This window comes from Equus przewalskii, chromosome 1, assembly GCF_037783145.1.
Source record: "Equus przewalskii isolate Varuska chromosome 1, EquPr2, whole genome shotgun sequence".
NCBI classification, from domain to species: domain Eukaryota; kingdom Metazoa; phylum Chordata; class Mammalia; order Perissodactyla; family Equidae; genus Equus; species Equus przewalskii.
Genome location: NC_091831.1, coordinates 29,522,097 through 29,540,500, shown reverse-complemented (window position 1 = coordinate 29,540,500; position 18,404 = coordinate 29,522,097). Strand labels below are relative to the sequence as shown.

The following is an 18,404-nucleotide window of genomic DNA, read 5'->3' as shown; positions in this document are numbered from 1 at the left end:
AATGAGTGCCCTGAGGTGGAGCTGGGGGTGAGGAGTCCCAGGGTACCTTGATCCAGGCAAAAAAGAGGTTGACGGCATTCATGTTGTTGTACTGTGTCTGCCAGAAGGCAAGGAACTCGAAGTCAGCATACATGTCTGGTTGTTGCAGGAGCTTCCCCATCAGCCGATTCACCTCGAGGGTTCGAAATATGTGGAAGCCCACAGCCACAATGGAGAGCTGTCATCACAGGGGTGATGGGGTGTCAGAGAAATCAAGGAGATCTCAAGGGAAGTTCAACAATGAGGTCCCAGGGGAAAGCTGGGGCGGGTAAGACAATGGGGAAACAAAATCCTTCCCTGCTGAGTTGTTGACTATCTCAGATTCAAATGGAACTGGATAGGATGATTGGGGAATGCCTTAAAGCCCAAAAGAGGGCTTTGAGGTCAGTGGTAAATATGTAGGTTGTAAGGGACCATAGAGAACTGGAGCCAGGTAATTTTCTTTCCCTCGCCACTTCCAGCCTTGGTAAGGAAATTAATGTGTCCTGTTAATAGGAAAGGGACACTGATGAAGAGGCAGAATATTTTAGCAGAAGAAAGGAGAAAGGGGAAGAGTTTCAAGGCGACAGGTCATAAAGATAAGAGACAGAAGAGGAACAGAATGTCAAGTTCATAAAGAAAAGAGCAGGACCTGGATTATAGGCCAGAGGGAGAGGGGCTTTGGGAGACAGGGTTTTCCCACGACTGAGCCAGGGGAACATAGCCTCTTACTTACGGAGCTGTTACACAGTGATTTGACCAGAAGTTGTAAGGAGGCCTTGGGACTCAAAAAGGAATAACGTGGAGCCCCTATCAGTATGGATCCCCCTCCTCCTCCCCAAATATCCGAAGTCCAAGATATCTGTCCCTCACCAAGATGACCACCAGGTCCAGAATGTTCCAGATGCTGCTGAGGTAGTGAATCCGGTGGATGTGGAGCTCCAGGATCTCCTCCACCACATAGTAGAAGATGAAGATGCAGAAGATGATCTCACAGCCAATGATAAAGAAGTCCCAGTTGCTGACATAGCGGATCAGCTTAACTGTGCGGATTTGCCAGGATGGGATGGCACCTCCTGTAGCTGGAAACTCCACCACCAGTCTGTGGGAGGAGGGAGAGATATCTGGTGGGGTTAGGCTGGAACAATTCCTCCCATTCCCTCCCCTCCCCACCCCCACCATTGGGTACGAGTTTAGGGAAGTCTCAAGCAGAGGAGAAGGGAACTAGGAACCATGGATGGAGGGATGCAGTAAAGAAAGGAGACCCAGGGAGCAAAATGGTGGGGTGAGCTGACCCAGGACTCTCTCCCCTCCAAACTACAACAAAGGACTGAAAAAAACCTGAATTTCAGCTAATAAACCTAATGCCAGGACGTCAGAGACCTACAGTATCCAAAAGACGGAGGATGGAGACCCTGCTGCCGGCCTCGAAGGGGCTGGAACGGGGTAGGAGAGAACTTCACTCCCTCCCCTAGAGTCTAGGATCGCTGCCGCGGGTGCAGGAAGGAGCAGGGGAGGGGCCGCACAACCGGGGGATGGTCCAGGACTCCTGCCGCCGGTGTAGTGGAAACCCACTGACAGGGGAAAGCGTCCGTGCATGAGGACGCCATAAACCCAGGGCCCCAGGAGACCAGAGAACAGAACTGATCCGAATCCAGATCGGCACATAAGAAAAACAGCCCCTCCCCCAGGCAAACCGCGCTGGGCACCGCCATCTTGCCCAAAGGGGGAGAGCTCAGAACACATGGCTCTTGACCCCCATCTAGTGGCGACAGGCTGTAACTGCAACCGAATCCTACCATTATGTGAAAAAACTGCTCCTCTACCATCCACCAATTTATAAAAGCTCCAGACCAGAAGGAAAACAATAAAAACACAGAATTAAGTCCTGAGGACTTGGAAATAGGTCAACTAAGTGAAAATGAGTTCAGAGTAGCTATAATCAAAAAACTCAATGAGGTAGAGAGAAAGATAGAGAAGCAAGCCAACAAGTTCTGGAGTTACTTCACAAAAGAGATTGAAGTTATAAAGAAGAATCAAGGGGGCTGGCCCTGTGGCCGAGTGGTTAAGTTCGCACGCTCCGCTGCAGGCGGCCCAGTGTTTTGTTGGTTCGAATCCTGGGCACGGACATGGCACTGCTCATCAAACCACGCTGAGGCAGCCTCCCCCATGCCACAACTAGAAGGACCCCCAACAAAGAATATACAACTATGTACCAGGAGGCTTTGGGGAGAAAACGGAAAAAAATAAAATCTTAAAAAATAAATAAATAAATAAATAAATAAAAGAAAAATCAAACAGAATTACTAGAGATGAAAAACACAATGGACCAGATAAAACAGAAGACGGATTCCCTGAATGCCCATGTTGACACCATAGAGGAGAAAATTAGCATAATCGAAGATAGACGGGCTGAATGGCTCCAGACAGAGGAAGAAAGAGAACTAAGAGTTAAAAAAAATGAGGAAAATCTCTGAGAGATAGCAGATTCAATGAGGAGAAAGAATTTAAGGATCATAGGAATTCCCGAGAACGTGGAAAAGGAAAATGGAGCAGAAAGTGTGCTTAATGAAATTATAGAAGAGAAATTCCCAAATCTAGGGATCGACGGAGAAATGTGTGTAGAGGAAGCTTTCAGATCTCCTAGATTTGTCAATGTAAAAAGACCTACTGCAAGGCATATAGTAGTAGAAATGGCAAAAATGAAAGACAAAGAAAGAATACTCAGGGCAGCAAGACAGAAGAAAATAACCTACAAAGGAACTCCTATCAGACTTTCAGCGGATTTCTTTACAGAAACCTTACAAGCTAGGACAGAATGGAGTGACATATTCAAAACTTTGAAAGATAAAAATCTTCAGCCAAGAATACTCTATCCAGCAAGAATTTCCTTCAGATATGAGGGAGAAATTAAATCTTTTCCAGACAAACAAAAGTTAAGGGAATTTGTAACCAAAAGTCCTCCACTACAAGAAATCCTCAAGAAGGCTCTCAAACCTGAAAAAAGAAAAAAGGGAGAAAGGGGTCACAAACCACAGAGTAGGGAGACAGATAAATAGAACCAGAATAGGATAGCAAATATTCAACTATAGCATTAGGATAAAGGTAAGGAAACTACCAAAGCAAAGACTATCTTATCACTCTAACTACAAACTCATAACACGAGTTGGAATAAGAAATGAAAATAATAATTTAGGAAGGGAAGAGCAAAGTGACTAAATCAGTCTAGGCCAAGTGAGTAAGAGACCACCAGAGAATAGACTATATTGTACATGAGATTCTAAATACAAACTTCAGGGTAGCCACTAAACTAAAAAACAGAATAGAGCCACAAAACATAAATACGGAAAAATCTAAGAAACCCACCATAAGAAATTGCAGTATTAAATGGGTAGGCTAAAGCACACAGGAAGAGAAACGCAGGAAAACCAGATAACGAGCAACAGATTGACAGCATTAAGTCCACATGCATCAATAATCACTCTCAGTGTAAACGGATTGAACTCTCCAGTAAAAAGACACAGAGTGGCAAAATGGATTAAAGAACAAGATCCAACAATTTGTTGCCTCCAGGAAACACACCTCAGCCCCAAGGACAAACACAGGCTGAGAGTGAAGGGGTGGAGGACAATACTTCAAACTAATAGCAAGAAAACAACAGCAGGTGTTGCAGTTCTTATATCAGACAAAGCGGATTTCAAAATAAGACAGATAAAGAGAGACACAGAGGGACAATATATAATGATCGAAGGGACACTTCACCAAGAAGAAATAACGCTTATAAATATCTATGCACCCAACATAGGAGCACCAAGGTTCATAAAGCAACTATTAACAGACCTAAAGGAAGATGTTAAAAACAACACAATAATAGTAGGAGACCTCAACACCCCACTCATATCAATGGACAGATCATCCAGACAGAAAATCAACAAGGAAATAGTGGAGCTGAATGAAAAACTAAAACAATTGGACTTAATAGATATATCACTTCATCCTAAAACAGCAGAATACACATTCTTCTCAAGTGCACATGGAACATTTTCAAGGATAGACCATATGTTGGGAAATAAGGCAAGCCTCTACAAATTTAAAAAAATTGAAATAATAACAAGCATCTTCTCCAATCATAATGCTATAAGGCTAGAAATTAATTACAAGAAAAAAGCTGAGAAAGGCACAAAGATGGGGAGACTAAACAATACACTACTGAACAAGCAATGCATCATTGAAGAAATTAAAGAAGAAATTAAAAAATACCTGGAAACAAATGAAAATGATAACATGCCATACCAACTCATATGGGATACAGCAAAAGCTGTATTAAGAGGAAAATTCATCACAATACAGGCACATCTTAACAAACAAGAAAAATCCCAAATAAGCAATCTTAAACTACACCTAACTGGACTGGAGAAAGAAGAACAAATAAAGCCCAAAGTCAGCAGAAGGAGAGAAATAATAAAAATCAGAGAGGAAATAAATACTATTGAAATGAAAAAGGCAGTAGAAAGGATCAATTAAACAAAGAGCTGGTTCTTTGAGAAGATAAATAAAATTGACAAACCCCTAGCCAGACTTACAAAGAAAAAAAAGGGAGTAAGCTCAAATAAACAAAATCAGAACTGAAAGAGGAGAAATAACAACAGACTCTACAGAAATACAATGGATTATAAGAGAATGCTACAAAAAAGTCTATGCTAACAGAATGGATAACCTAGAGGAAATGGATAAATTCTTGGACTCCCACAATCTCCCAAAGCTCACTCAAGAAGAAGCAGAGAATTTGAACAGACCGATCACAAGGAAAGAGATTGAAACAGCAATCAAAAACATCCCAAAGAATAAAACCCCAGGATCACATGGCTTCCCTGGGGAATTCTACCAAACTTTCAGAGAGGATTTAATACCTATCCTTTTCAAGCTATTCCAAAAAATTAGGGAGGATGGAACACTTCCTAACACATTCTATGAGGCCAACATCACACTGATACCAAAACCTGACAAGGACACCACGAAAAAGAGAACTACAGGCCAATATCACTGATGAACATAGATGCAAAAATTCTAAACAAAATTTTGGCAACCAGAATTCAGCAATTCATTAAAAGGATCATACATCATGATCAGGTGGGATTCATACCAGGGATACAGGGATGGTTCAACATCCGCAAATCAATCAATGTGATACACCACATCAACAAACAGAGGAATAAAAACCACATGATCATCTCAATAGATGCAGAGAAGGCATTTGACAAAATCCAACAGCCATTTATGATAAAAACTCTGAACAAAATGGGCATAGAAGGGAAATACCTCAACATAATAAAGGCCATATATGACAAACCCACACCCAACATCATCCTCAATGGGCAAAAACTGAGGGCCATCCCCCTGAAAACAGGAATGAGACAAGGATGCCCTCTATCCCACTCTTATTTAGCATAGTACTGGAGTTCCTGGCCAGAGTAATCAGGCAAGAAAAAGGAATCCAAATAGGGAGGGAAGAAGTGAAACTCTCGCTGTTTGCAGATGACATGATCTTATATATAGAAAACCCCAAAGAATCCATTGGAAAACTGTTAGAAGTAATCAACAACTACAGCAAAGTTGCAGGGTACAAAATCAATTTGCATAAATCAGTAGCATTTCTATATTCTAATAACGAACTAACAGAAAAAGAACTCAAGAACACAATACCATTCACAATCGCAACAAAAAGAATAAAATACCTTGGGGTAAATTTAACCAAGGAAGTGAAGGACCTATATAATGAAAATTACAAGGCCTTTCTGAGAGAATTGGATGACGACATAAGGAGATGGAAAGACATTCCATGTACCTGGATTGGAAGAATAAACATAGTTAAAATGCCCATTCTGCCTAAAGCAATCTACAGATTCAACGCTATCCCAATCAGAATCCCAATGACATTCTTTACAGAATTAGAACAAAGAATCCTAAAATTCACATGGGGCAACAAAAGACCCCGAATTTCTAAAGCAATCCTGAGAAAAAAGAACAAAACAGGAGGCATCACAATCCCTGACTTCAAAACATACTACAAGGCTACAGTAATCAAAACAGCATGGCACTGGTACAAAAACAGGTGCACAGATCAATGGAACAGAGTTGAAAGCCCAGAAATAAAACCACACATCTATGGACAGCTTATCTTTGACAAAGGAGCTGAGAGCATACAATGGAGAAAAAGTCTTTTCAACAAATGGTGCTGGGAAAACTGGAAAGCCATATGTAAAAGAATGAAAATTGACCATTCTTTTTCACCATTCACCAAAATAAACTCAAAATGGATCAAAGACCTAAAGGTGAGACCTGAAACCATAAGGCTTCTAGAAGAAAACGTAGGCAGTACACTCTTTGACTTCAGTATTAAAAGGATCTTTTCAGATACCATGTCTTCTCAGAGAAGGAAACAATTGAAAGAATAAACAAATGGGACTTTATCAGACTAAAGAGCTTCTTCAAGGCAAATGAAAACAGGATTGAAACAAAAAAAACCCCACTAACTGGGAAAAAATATTTGCAAGTCATATATCTGACAAAGGCTTAATATCCATAATATATAAAGAACTCTCACAGCTCAACAACAAAAAATCCAACAACCCGATAAAAAAATGGGCTGGAGAGCCAAGATGGCGCCATAAGTAGTCCTCTTTGTCTCTCCCCCTTCGAGTCTACAATTATTTGGACACTCATCACTTACCAAAGGATATCCAGATAGCATCTCAGGACTTCTGAGAGACCCACACAACTATACATCGGAAGGCGGACGGACTTCCCTCCGGGAGGAGGTGGAGATAGGTGAAAACTCTCCGACCCCGACCAAACAGCCTAGTACCTGCAAGCGGCTTTCTTCCAACGGACGCTCCCAGAAGATCAACACACACCTAGGGCAGGAGCAAGCACACACCAGAGGAGCGACGGTGGAAACAGGTGACCAGAACCCTACCTAAACCCCCCGCAATTACTCCTAAACGCAGAGGGAAACTCTAGAGTTACACACTTGAGCCCGCGGGGAGAGTCTCGCCCCGCCATTGGCGGGGAGATCCCACCTGGTGTCCACGGCACCCGGAGGGTCCCAGAGAGAATCACAGAGGGCCTGGCGGCCCCCCAGCGGCCACTGCCTGCACGGCCGGGCAAGGGATTGCCGGAGATCTCGGAGAGGACTGGGGCTGGTTGAAGCTCCAGAGGCCGGCTCTGCGGCCCGGAGGGGAAGCTCCAGAGTTCCGCCTGGGCAGCAGATAAAACTCTCTGTCTGCCATTAGCGGAGGGGCCACAACCAGCATTCACAACTCCAGGAAAGTCCCGGAGAGAATCCCAGAGGGCGAGGCAACCCCCAGCTGCCATTGCCCACCCTGTGGGGCAAGGTATTGCCCGAGATCTCAGAGAGGACTGGGGCTGGTTGGAGCTCCAGAGGCCGGCTCCACAGCCTGGGGGGGAAGCTCCAGAGTTCCGCCTGGGCAGCAGACAAAACTCTCTGTCTGTCATTAGCAGAGGGGCCACGCCCAGCATCCACAACACCGGGAGGGTCCCGGAGAGAAGAATATCAGGCAGGGCAGCAGCTGACCAGCTACCACTGAAATCAGGATCTCTGGCTATCCCCCAGTCAGGGCAAAGGGCTCCCCAAGTTCCTGGGGAACAGGACTGGGGCTGGGTGGAGTTCCAGCGACCCGGCTCCGTAGCCTAGGGGGAAACCCTACAGGCTCACAGCAGCCTCAGCAAAAGCCTCTGCACAGCACTAGTAGAGAGCACCCATCAGGCAGCCACAAGGCTGGAAGACCCTGGGACAAAAGTAGCATAGCTATGTGAGCTAACCACAGACTGTAGAAGATGCCAATAGCTCTGCTGCAACCTATAGTGGACAAGTGAGATTTTGTGAGTGCCAACAGTGACGGAGCAGCAAATATAAATGATCCTACCCCTGGCTGCTGGAAAAGCCCACAACACCGTTGCAGACCCCAAGGAGGGAGCACGTCTAGGTGGGCTGCAACAGTAGGCACCAGCAGCCTGAAGCCCCCCCATGATGGCCCCCACGGCAGAAGAGGGAATCCAAAGGACCACTGTGACTACGAGGAGGGGCCCAGGCCCAGTTAGCAACTGCGGATAGGGTTCCTGGTTGGTGCAGTATAAACAGCTGCTCCCCCACCACACCAGCAGAAACAAGTGGAAGGAGAAACTAATCTCTATCTCTATGCAGAGGCACAAATCTACAACATCAAGCAATATGAAAAAATACATTAAATCTCCAGAACAGAAGGAAAACAACAAATACACAGACAACAATCCCAAAGAAAATGAAATATATAACCTAAATGATGATGACTTCAAAACAGCCATCATTAAAATACTCAATGAGTTAAGAGAGAATTCAGATAGACAACTCAACGAGTTCAGGAGCTATGTCACAAAAGAGTTTGATACAATAAAGAAGAACCAAACAGAAATACTGGAAATGAAGAACACAATAGAGGAGATTAAGAAAAATCTAGATGCACTGAACAGTAGGGCCGATAATATGCAGGAAAGAATTAGCAATTTGGAAGATGGGAATATAGAAATGCTGCAGGCAGAGGAGGAGAGAGAAGTAAGACTAAAAAGAAATGAAGAAACTCTCCGAGAATTATCAGACACAACTAGGAGATGCAATGTAAGGATTATAGGTTTACCAGAGGGAGAAGAGAAGGAGAAAGGGGCAGAAAGCCTGTTCAAAGAAATAATGGCTGAGAACTTCCCAAATCTGGTGAGAGAGATGGATCTTCAGGTGACAGAAGCCAACAGATCTCCAAACTTTATCAATGCAAGAAGACCAACCCCATGGCATATAGTAGTGAAGCTAGCAAAAGTCAACGACAAGGAGAAAATACTAAGGACAGCCAGGCAAAAGAAACTAACCTACAAAGGAACCCCCATCAGGCTATCAGCAGATTTCTCAGCAGAAACTTTACAGGCTAGAAGAGAGTGGAATGATATATTCAAAAATCTGAAGGACAAAAACCTACAGCCGAGAATTCTCTACCCAGTGAAAATATCCTTCAAATACGATGGAGAAATAAAAACTTTCCCAGATAAACAAAAATTAAGGGAGTTCACTGCCACAAAACCTCCTCTTCAGGAAATCCTCAGGAAAACCCTCATTCCTGAAAAATCAAAAAAAGGAAAGGGGCTACAAAACCAAGAGCAGAGGAGATAAGTAGAAGGACAACACCCGAGAGTAGCAGCTCTTCATCAGATTAAACCATGGGACAAAAAACAAAGGAAATTGAAGAAAACCGGAAAATAAAAAATGGGCTGGAGACATGAACAGACATTTCTCCAAAGAAGATATACTGATGGCCAATAGGCACATGAAAAGATGCTCATCATCGCTGATCATCAGGGAAACGCAAATCAAAACTACACTAAGATATCACTTTACACGCATTAGAATGACAAAAATATCTAAAACTAATAGTAACAAATGTTGGAGAGGTTGCGGAGAAAAAGGAACCCTCATACACTGCTGGTGGGAATGCAAACTGGTGCAGCCACTATGGAAAACAGTATGGAGATTCCTCAAAAAATTACAAATAGAACTACCATACGATCCAGCCATCCCACTACTGGGTATCTATCCAAAGAGCTTGACGTCAGCAATCCCAAAAGTCCTATGCACCCCAATGTTCATTGCAGCATTATTTACAATAGCCAAGACATGGAAGCAACCTAAGTGCCCATCAACAGACAAATGGATAAAGAAGATGTGGTACATATATACAATGGAATACTACTCAGCTGCAAAACAGAACAAAATCATTCCATTTGCAGTAACATGGATGGACCTTGAAGGAATTATGTTAAGTGAAATAAGCCAGTTAGAGAAGGATAATCTCTGTATGACTACACTCATATGAGGAATTTAAAAATGTGGACAAAGAGAACAGATTAGTGGCTACCAGGGGAAAGGTGGGGTCGGGGGTGGGCACAAAGGGTGAAGTGGTGCACCTGCAACACGAATGACAAACATTAATGTACAGCTGAAATTTCACAAGATTGTAACCTATCATTAACTCAATATAAAAAAAAAAAAAGAAAGGAGACCCACCTCAAAATACAGAAAAGATTGATGTTAGCATTGTAGACGGAGAAGTCAATGAAGACCACCCGAGTGCCCCTGTCTAGCCACAGGCCCTCCTGAAGGTCCCGGAGTGCCTCTGCACTGGCCTGTCGGGATCCCGGAAGGTCCAGGTAGTAGCCACCTCCACCGTAGCTTGTGAGCCGGCCCCAGTGAGAGGAGCCCCCCAGCTCATCCTCTGAGTGGTATGTCCACCTGCCATGGAAGAAGCCATCTGAGCAGAGAGGTCTGAGTCAACCCAAAAGCTGATCTCCCAAGGCAATGGCAACACTTTCTGATTGTCTGGACTTTACAGTTTCACATATATTATATATATATGTATCACACATAATATACATTTCACATATATTGTCCTGTTTGATACTACTAACTGTTTGAGAAGAGGGAGTAAATATTATCCACATTTTGCCGATGAGGAAACTAAGATTTAGCTGTCTGAGATAATCCAGCTAGTTAGTGGCAGAACTGAAACTCAAATGTCAATCTCCTAATTTTTCATGATGTCACCCAAGACTATGGATGAGAAACCCAAGCCTCACTTTTATTTTATTTTATTTTATTTTATTTTATTTTATTTTATTTTTGCTGTGGAAGATTTGCCCTGAGCTAGCATCTATTGCCAATCTTCCTCTTTTTGCTTAAGGAAGATTCTCCCTGAGCTAACGTCTGTGACAATCTTTCTTTATTTTGTATGTGGGTCACTGCCACAGCATGGCTGCTGAGGTGTGGTATAGGTCCACGCCCAGGAACTGAATCCAGGCCGTGGAAGTGGAGCATGCCAAACTTAACCACTAGGCCATGGGGACAGCCCCCCAAGCCCCACTTTTGACCCCAGCCTGAGTAGTCCCCATAAGGGAAGCACTTGACTCATACAATCCAGAAAAGACCCTTTCTGCTCTTGTGGTCGTGCATCTGGCCGCTATAACCCCTTGATTCTCTGTTCTGACCATACACTTTCCTCCCTGGACGCTTATTTCCTGTCCTCTCCACCCTTTTTCTCTTTCTTCCCTAATTTCTCATCCATCCTTGACCCTTGCTCCTTCCCAAGTCAGTTCCAAGGGTCAGGCTCTTCCAACCATGACTCATGTGTCAGTGTTAATGCTTCTTCCATTCTCCATACTCCTGAGGGACTTCTGGGCAAGAAAGAATGCTTTCTCTGGCAGGACTACCTCCAGAGTAGGGCAAATGTGCCTCTGACCTATGTGTGGAAATAAGTCCAGAGGCTATGGCTCTGTACCTTCTCTGCTCCTGAGTGATCCTGACCAAGATCTCCAAACAGTCATAGATAAGACTCAGAGAGATGTCCCCACCCAACCTCCTAAGTACATCTACAGCTCTTTAAGGCTCAGTGGAAGTGGTTCCCAAACATTGGGATGATGTCAGGCTTGGGGGTGCAAGCCCTGTGACATTGCTCAGGGGACTCACTCACGCTGTGCCATTGAGGAGCCCAAAGGGGAGCTGCTCTTCCTTTTCTGGAGAGTAGACGTCATAGCAGTTCATAATGTCATCGCGGAAGTCCTCATGCACCGTGCAGGAGTCATTGCGGACCCTCAGCTGCCGCAGCCTCGGAACCCCCAGTAGCAGGTTCTCATAGTAGATGAAGGAGTGGGAGCCATGGCCTAGGCTCTGGTTGTTGTACCATTTGGTCCAATACAAACCATCCAGTAGTGGGCCCTGGGCAAACTGGACCACGAGCTGGGTTGAGCCTGACCCAGCCTGATCCTGACCCTTATCTTTAGAATGATCTTTGCCCTCACTCCCTGACCACCCCCCAGCCTAACTCCAGTCTGTTTCTTTTGGATTCCTCAGATGACCCATGAACATTGACCTGATCTTGATCTTGACCGCTTTATTTAAAATACATTTTGAAGTTCAGCCTTAACTCTGACTCCCAATACTAGTCTAACTACTGGCTTGACTCCCTGATCAAAATCCTGATCCTTCAACTTCCTCCACTTGAACTCTAGCCTGACCCATTAGTTTTTGCTGGACCCTTTGATTCAGCCTGATCCAAGACTGAACTTGTCTCTGGATATGGCCTGATCCGCTGTCTGACATCGCTGAACCCTGGCCTGTGGCTTCAGGCCATTGAGGAGAGGGGAGGGGTTGAGGAGATCTGATACTCACATCCCAGAAGTCCGCCATGCTGTTGATGGACTGGAAGGAGACTCCGGTGTCTGATGGAGTATGTAAGAAGAGCTCAGACATCACTTTGGTGTAGTAATAGGCACTGGAGCTTGTCATTCCATAGGTCACTAGAAACCAACCCAAGAGGCTGTGTCCTGTTCACAGTTCCCATCTCCATTCTCCAGAGGAGACAGGAAAGCCCACTGCCCTAGGGCCAGAGATGCTACCTAGATGAGAGTCCATTAGACCTACCCCCTAGAGTTTGCTGGGGGGGCTGATGGTGGTATTGGGGAATCTAGGAATTGTGGCTACAAGGTCTCCTCTCCTCCCGACTCACCTTGGAAAGACTGAACTCCACTCAGTAATTGTCTCTTGACATTCTCATTCTGAAAATTCACTTTCTTCTCCTGAACCAGCTTAACTTCTTAGTTCTTATTCCCCAGAGGCAAGAAATACCTGCCTTCTGCATCAGGAAGTGCTACCTTTTATTTGTCCTATGTTTATGCCTTTGGGAAAATGCCTCCAAATTCTAGAGTGCTCCAAGGCCCTGGCCAAACAACTTACAATGGAGATGTGATCTCTTGGACCCTGGAGTCAGTGACTCTGCAGCCACGGGTATAGGAGGGAGGTGTAGTATCTCTGGCCCTGGTGCTTCTTGATGGGCACTATTGTCTCCTGAGAGAGGAACTCATAGCATCTCCAGATGAAAAAAGATGTGGCCTTTGCCCTGAAGAACTAGATCTCTGTCAACCACTCTAACACACACAGCTGGTCTAAAGTAGGGCTGTCAAGGGAAGCTATACGTTTTCTGGTTAAAAGGCAGAATCTGAGGAGTATAAGCCATTTATTTTGTAGATTATCCCTCAATTTAGATTTCCCTGATGTTTTCTTGTTTTAAATTCAGATTATGCACTTTGGCAAGGAATATCAAAGATGTGATGTGTGTCCTTTTCAGGACATCCTATCAGGAGGCACATACTGTCTAATCGCATCATTACTCGTGATGTTAACTTTGATTTCTTATTAAAGTGGTGTCTTCTAGCTTTCTTCGATGTAAAATTATTGTTTTTCTCTTTGTAATTAATATGTATTTTGTGGGGAGATACTTTGAAGCTATGTAAATATCCTCTTACTCATCAAACTTTCACCTACTAGTTTTAGCATCCATTGATGACTTTTGCCTGATTATTACTATTATGGTTATCAAACGGTTGTTTTTCTCATTGCATTATTTCTTCTGCATTTATTAGTTGACCTTCTCTTCTGAAAGAGCTCCCCCTTTTTTCTCATTTATTTATTAATTTATGTGTATCAGTATGAACTCATGAATTCTTGGTTTTTTCTATAGGTTATAACTTGTTAATATTATGATTTATTTTGCTACTCAAAATTTTTGCCAGTTCATGAAAAAACAAAGATTAAAGAAGTGTTCCAGATTAAAAGAGACTAAAGAAACATGAAAACTCAATGCAATCTGTGCAGTTAGTTAGGATTGAATCCTGGACTATAATTTCTTTCTTTTGCTGTAAAGGTTTTCAGTGGAATAATTGGTGAAACTGCAATAAGTTCTGTTTGTTCTACCAGATCCCAATGATAGTTTCCTGACTTTGATAAGAGTCCTTGTCCTTGTTTTTAGAAAATACACGTTAAACTGTTTAAGAGTAAAGGGGCATGATGTCGACAATTTCCTCTCGAACAGTAGTGTGTGTGTGTGGAGAGAGAGGGAGAGAATGATAAAGGAAAAAAGCAAGCATGGCAAAATGTTCATATTTGGGAAATCTGAGTAAAATGTATATAAGAATTATTTGCATCATTCTTGCAACTTTTCTGTAAGTCTGTAATTACATCAAAAACGTTTAAGTAGGATTTGTCTACCTCTTCTGAGAAATTCCCTTTAAGAATTTTCATTTTCAGGGACCAGCCCCATGGCCTAGTGGTGAAGTTCATGTGCTCCACTTTGGCAGCTCAGGGTTTGCAAGTTTGGATCCTGGGTACGGACCCAGCACCACTCATCAAGCCATGCTGGGGTGGCGTTCCCACATAGAAGAATTAGAATGATTTACAACTAGGGTAGACAACTATGTGCTGGGGATTTGGGGGGGGAAAAGGAAGATTGGCAACAGATGTTAGCTCAGGGCCAATCTTTCTCACCAAAAAGCATTAAAAAAATTTTTTTTCATTTTCATGTCTTGGGCCATATTTTCTCCCACCACCCATCTGGAAAGGGAATGGCTTGGGGTAGAGTAGAGCACATCCACGGTCTTAGAGGAAAGAGGGGTCAATGAGTGGTCCCATATTAGGCATAAGCAACATCATGCTTTTCCAGGAGGGAAGTCAGCAAAGAAGGAAGCATATTACTTTACATTTCCCCATTCCACTCTCTTAAGTCCAAGAAATGACTTTACTTCTCTCTAACTCAAATCTGTAATTACCTATCCTTAGTCTGGAGATCTCAGGTTCAACTTTTCTAGATCTGGAAAATGGGCTAGAAATCAAACTTTTCTCTGCTGAGAGCCTATCACACAGTTAGAACTGATAGCCAGTGAGCTGAACTTTTCTTAATCACAGGCTGACTAAATTGTTACAACTTCTGAATGGCCACTAGGTGGTACTTGTTGCTATAGCTTTCTCTCTTCTCCAATTCTAAATTGCTGTCCAGAATTACCATTGCTCTGAACTGGTTGGCAACCCTTTATGGAGGCATAACATCTCTGATTATTTTCCAAGACAGTAAGGACTATGTATTCTGAGAAATGGCTTCACCTGTTCAAATGCCTGCTGACACTCAGAAATTCAGTATTCACTGTTCTTTGTAACTTTTTAATTGAAGTACATACATACAGAAAAACCAAGGAGCCACCTTAAAAACCTTCTAAATTAGGGTCTAAAGCTGGTTTAGTACCTATTTAATACCTTCTCTAGATCCAAATACCCTCTCTTCCTTTTTAATTCTTACTTCTGCAAATTTTATACTTTGTCTCATGAGATGAAGGGTGCTTTCCTCCGCCACTCTATGAAAATCAACTATATCTCATATCCCAAAATGATTCTTAGTAGACCATATTATCAGTCCATCAACCTGATTATTCTAAAGACAAATTTTATATTCATTAAGTAAACATTACTCAAAGGCTATTATGTGCAAAACACCTTCCTAGGTGTCATTGGTTTCTATTCTCAAAAACTTCTATTGAGGAAGAGATGTCCCAGAATAGACGTATTGTTGTAGAATGAGCATGGGCTTTGGAGCCAGACTGACCTAGCTTCAAATCCCAGCTCTGCCACTTACAGTGTAGACTTGGGCTCTGAGTCTCTGATTTCTCATCTGTTAAGTGGAAAATACAATACCTTTCTTGTAATATTGTGAAGATTAAAGATGATGTCTTTATGATGCATTGAAAACAGTAGGTGCTCAACAAGTAGTTCTAGTCACCCACTGTATGCTCCTCAGGGGACAGGGACTGTGTTTTATTCATTTAGCATAGTGCCTGGTATTTAATAGGTTCTCACTGAGCGTTTGTTGGGCTGAACCAAAAGTGGAAAAATAATAAACTGTAATACAGGGTAGAATGAAATAAGTGAATCATTTTCAAACTGAGTAAAGTGGTATGACTCCATAACAGCAATGTCATCAAAATAGTCAAGGACAACTTCTGCTTAGTAGATGTTGGAAAGAGGCTGGAACATTCTAGTCCAAAGAGGAGAACAACAAGTTTTTAATAGGTCTTGGGTAAGAGAAAAAACGCCAGTCCTTGGCTGGCCTAAGGAGCAAGCACAGTCGACCAGTAACCCTTACACAATGTGAGGGTAGAAATGGTGCTGGCAGACCTCAATCTCCCTAACAAGGCCTCTTTCCAGATCACCAGATGGGTATCAGGCTTGGAGGCTGCTGCAGTCTGAATCTAAAAGAGAGGCGGGGGAAACCCAGGATTCTAGATGAGGTGATGATTCCAGCTCCTGTGTCTCTCTCTTTTCATAAACCCACTGATATGCAAACTTCAGCATGCATCAGAATCACCTGGAAGGCTTGTTAAAACACGTTGTGGTAGGTCTAGATGAGGCTCAATAATTTGCATTTCTAATCAGTTCCCACGTACTGTGGTTGCTATTTGTCCTGGGACCACACTTAGAACCCTGCCTTGACCTGTTGCAATATAATCCCGCCTGTCTTTGATAAAGTTGTCAAGAAGGCAGGGGATTTCTCAGTGTCTATTTCAGTGATTCTCAAGATCAGGAGTGGGGAAGAAGGAATGATCTGTCTCCCAAGTGGGTCTCAGAACCTCCCTGGGATTGGGAGAGCTTTACAAACTATACAGACCTCTTAGAGCGCTCCTGCTCACCCCAGGGGAAAACCATTGAATTCATTGCCCTTGTGAACCACTGACAGTCTTGGAGGGGCTCACATCCCTCAGGTGTATTATGGTGGAAGAAGATTGAAAACAACTTGTTGGTCTTTCCTGGTGTCTTCCTCCCCTCATTTCACCCTATTAATTTCTTTTTAGGTATTAAGGATCACTGCTGGACTTTACCAGGAAGAATGGGAACACCTGGTTTAGAGATTTCTGAATGACAGAGACTCAGCATATCCATTCCACCATCAGCCTTCTCCATAGCAGGAGAAAGAAACGACCAGTGGAGCCATTTATTACCTCAGAACACCTATTATATGCCCTGTGCTAAGTGTTTGATATGCCAATTCCATTTAATCCTACAACCACCCTATTTGTTCAGTGCTATTATTAACCCTATTTTCCAGTCTCAGAGAGCTGAAGTAACTTGCCCAAGGTAAACAACTAACGGAGCCAGGATTCAAATGGAAATCTGTTGGCCTCCACAGTAAACTAATTCTGTTCAGCTCCAAGGACAGAACTATATCCAAGGGGTCGAAGTTACAGGAGGGAAAAGTTAAGCTCCATAAAAGGCAGAGCTTTCTACCCACTAGTGCTTTCACTTATGAAACGGATCATTTCACAAACATCCCTTTCACCTCTGAGAGTGTCAGCAGAGGTCTTCCAGCTGAGGATCACGTGGCAATCCAGCTCTGGGCAGTGGCTGGCCTTCCTTTAAGATCTAGTCAAGGCGTGAAAGTGCTCTGTGTGTTTCAAAAGGTACATTAGACCAGAGGATGTTTGGGAGCTGGAAGGAGCCAGAATTTGAGTCAGTATAGCAAATGTCAGGATGTCAGAAGTTCGTATCTTTTTGATGGAGTGAGGGCCTCATCCCAGGAAATTTTCAGACATGCGAATAATGACTACATAAGAATGTTCTGAAGGGGATTCAGAGACCAGGTGATGGCTTCACTGTCCAAAACAGAATATCTGATTTTTTTTCTCTTGGACGGAAATTAAGTTCTCCTTCACATACTATGCTATGCCTTTTAACCTTGTCCTCAGATCAAATTCACAGTTGCTGAATAATAACAACCACCACCATTACTGACACTTATTATTCACCAGGCTTTGCATACACTGTCTGCTATACTCCAGAAAAAACCTCGTAAAGTGGGAACTACCATCTTCATTTTATGCAAATAACTGAGATCCAGAATGTCATTAAATAACTTGTCCAAAGATCACATAGCAAGCAAGTAGAACTTGGATTTGAACTCAGATCTGCCGGAGTCCAAAGACCAGGGATTTGGCCGCCACTCTACATTATACCAATGATCGCTCTCCCACTCCAAATCCTTCTGATGAGGGACTCTGAGTCTCCTTCCAAAAATTAATCCAAATGATTAGGATTGTGCAAGTTTGTAAGGTGTCCTTATAAGAAAACTCTATTTGAAGAGGTTAACATCTGAGTTAGGAGGTGAAGTGCAAAAGCCCTTGATAAACTCAAAAGATCAGTGCCTTGAAAGCAGCTTCAGATTTCTTCATGCAGGTGTAAATGGGGAGTTGTATATAAATCTGTATCAAGAATTATATTCTGACATAGATGAGTCCCAAAGAAAGCAGAAATCACCTGCACAAAAATGTTACCTGGGTTATTTATAATACTGAAAAATTGCAGACAACCTAAATGTCCTACAGAGAGGCAAGGGTTAAGTAAATTATATCATTGAGTCATTTAATGGAGCATAATACAGCCGTTGAAATGGTAATAAAAACAGAACACAAAATTG

The 18,404-nt window shown here is 43.0% G+C and overlaps 1 protein-coding gene and 1 long non-coding RNA gene across 3 annotated transcripts in view; one reads left to right on the top strand and one right to left on the bottom strand.

The window, feature by feature from the left end:
* PKD2L1 (polycystin 2 like 1, transient receptor potential cation channel) overlaps window positions 1-18,404 on the bottom strand; it is a 50,233-nt gene that overhangs the window by 5,939 nt on the left and 25,890 nt on the right. For both annotated transcript variants that reach the window (XM_070559185.1, XM_070559192.1), the window contains exons 3-7: window positions 12,284-12,411; window positions 11,586-11,839; window positions 10,127-10,351; window positions 892-1,120; window positions 47-217 (exon numbers count right to left, since the gene is read on the bottom strand). In XM_070559185.1, coding sequence (XP_070415286.1) covers window positions 47-217; window positions 892-1,120; window positions 10,127-10,351; window positions 11,586-11,839; window positions 12,284-12,411 — 1,007 coding nt within the window. The remainder of the gene's footprint in view (window positions 1-46; window positions 218-891; window positions 1,121-10,126; window positions 10,352-11,585; window positions 11,840-12,283; window positions 12,412-18,404) is intronic.
* The window catches only part of LOC103567224 (uncharacterized), a 25,317-nt gene extending 6,913 nt beyond the window's left edge, over window positions 1-18,404 (top strand). The window contains exon 3 of the long non-coding RNA XR_011522629.1: window positions 16,786-18,404. This is a non-coding gene — a long non-coding RNA (uncharacterized lncRNA). The remainder of the gene's footprint in view (window positions 1-16,785) is intronic.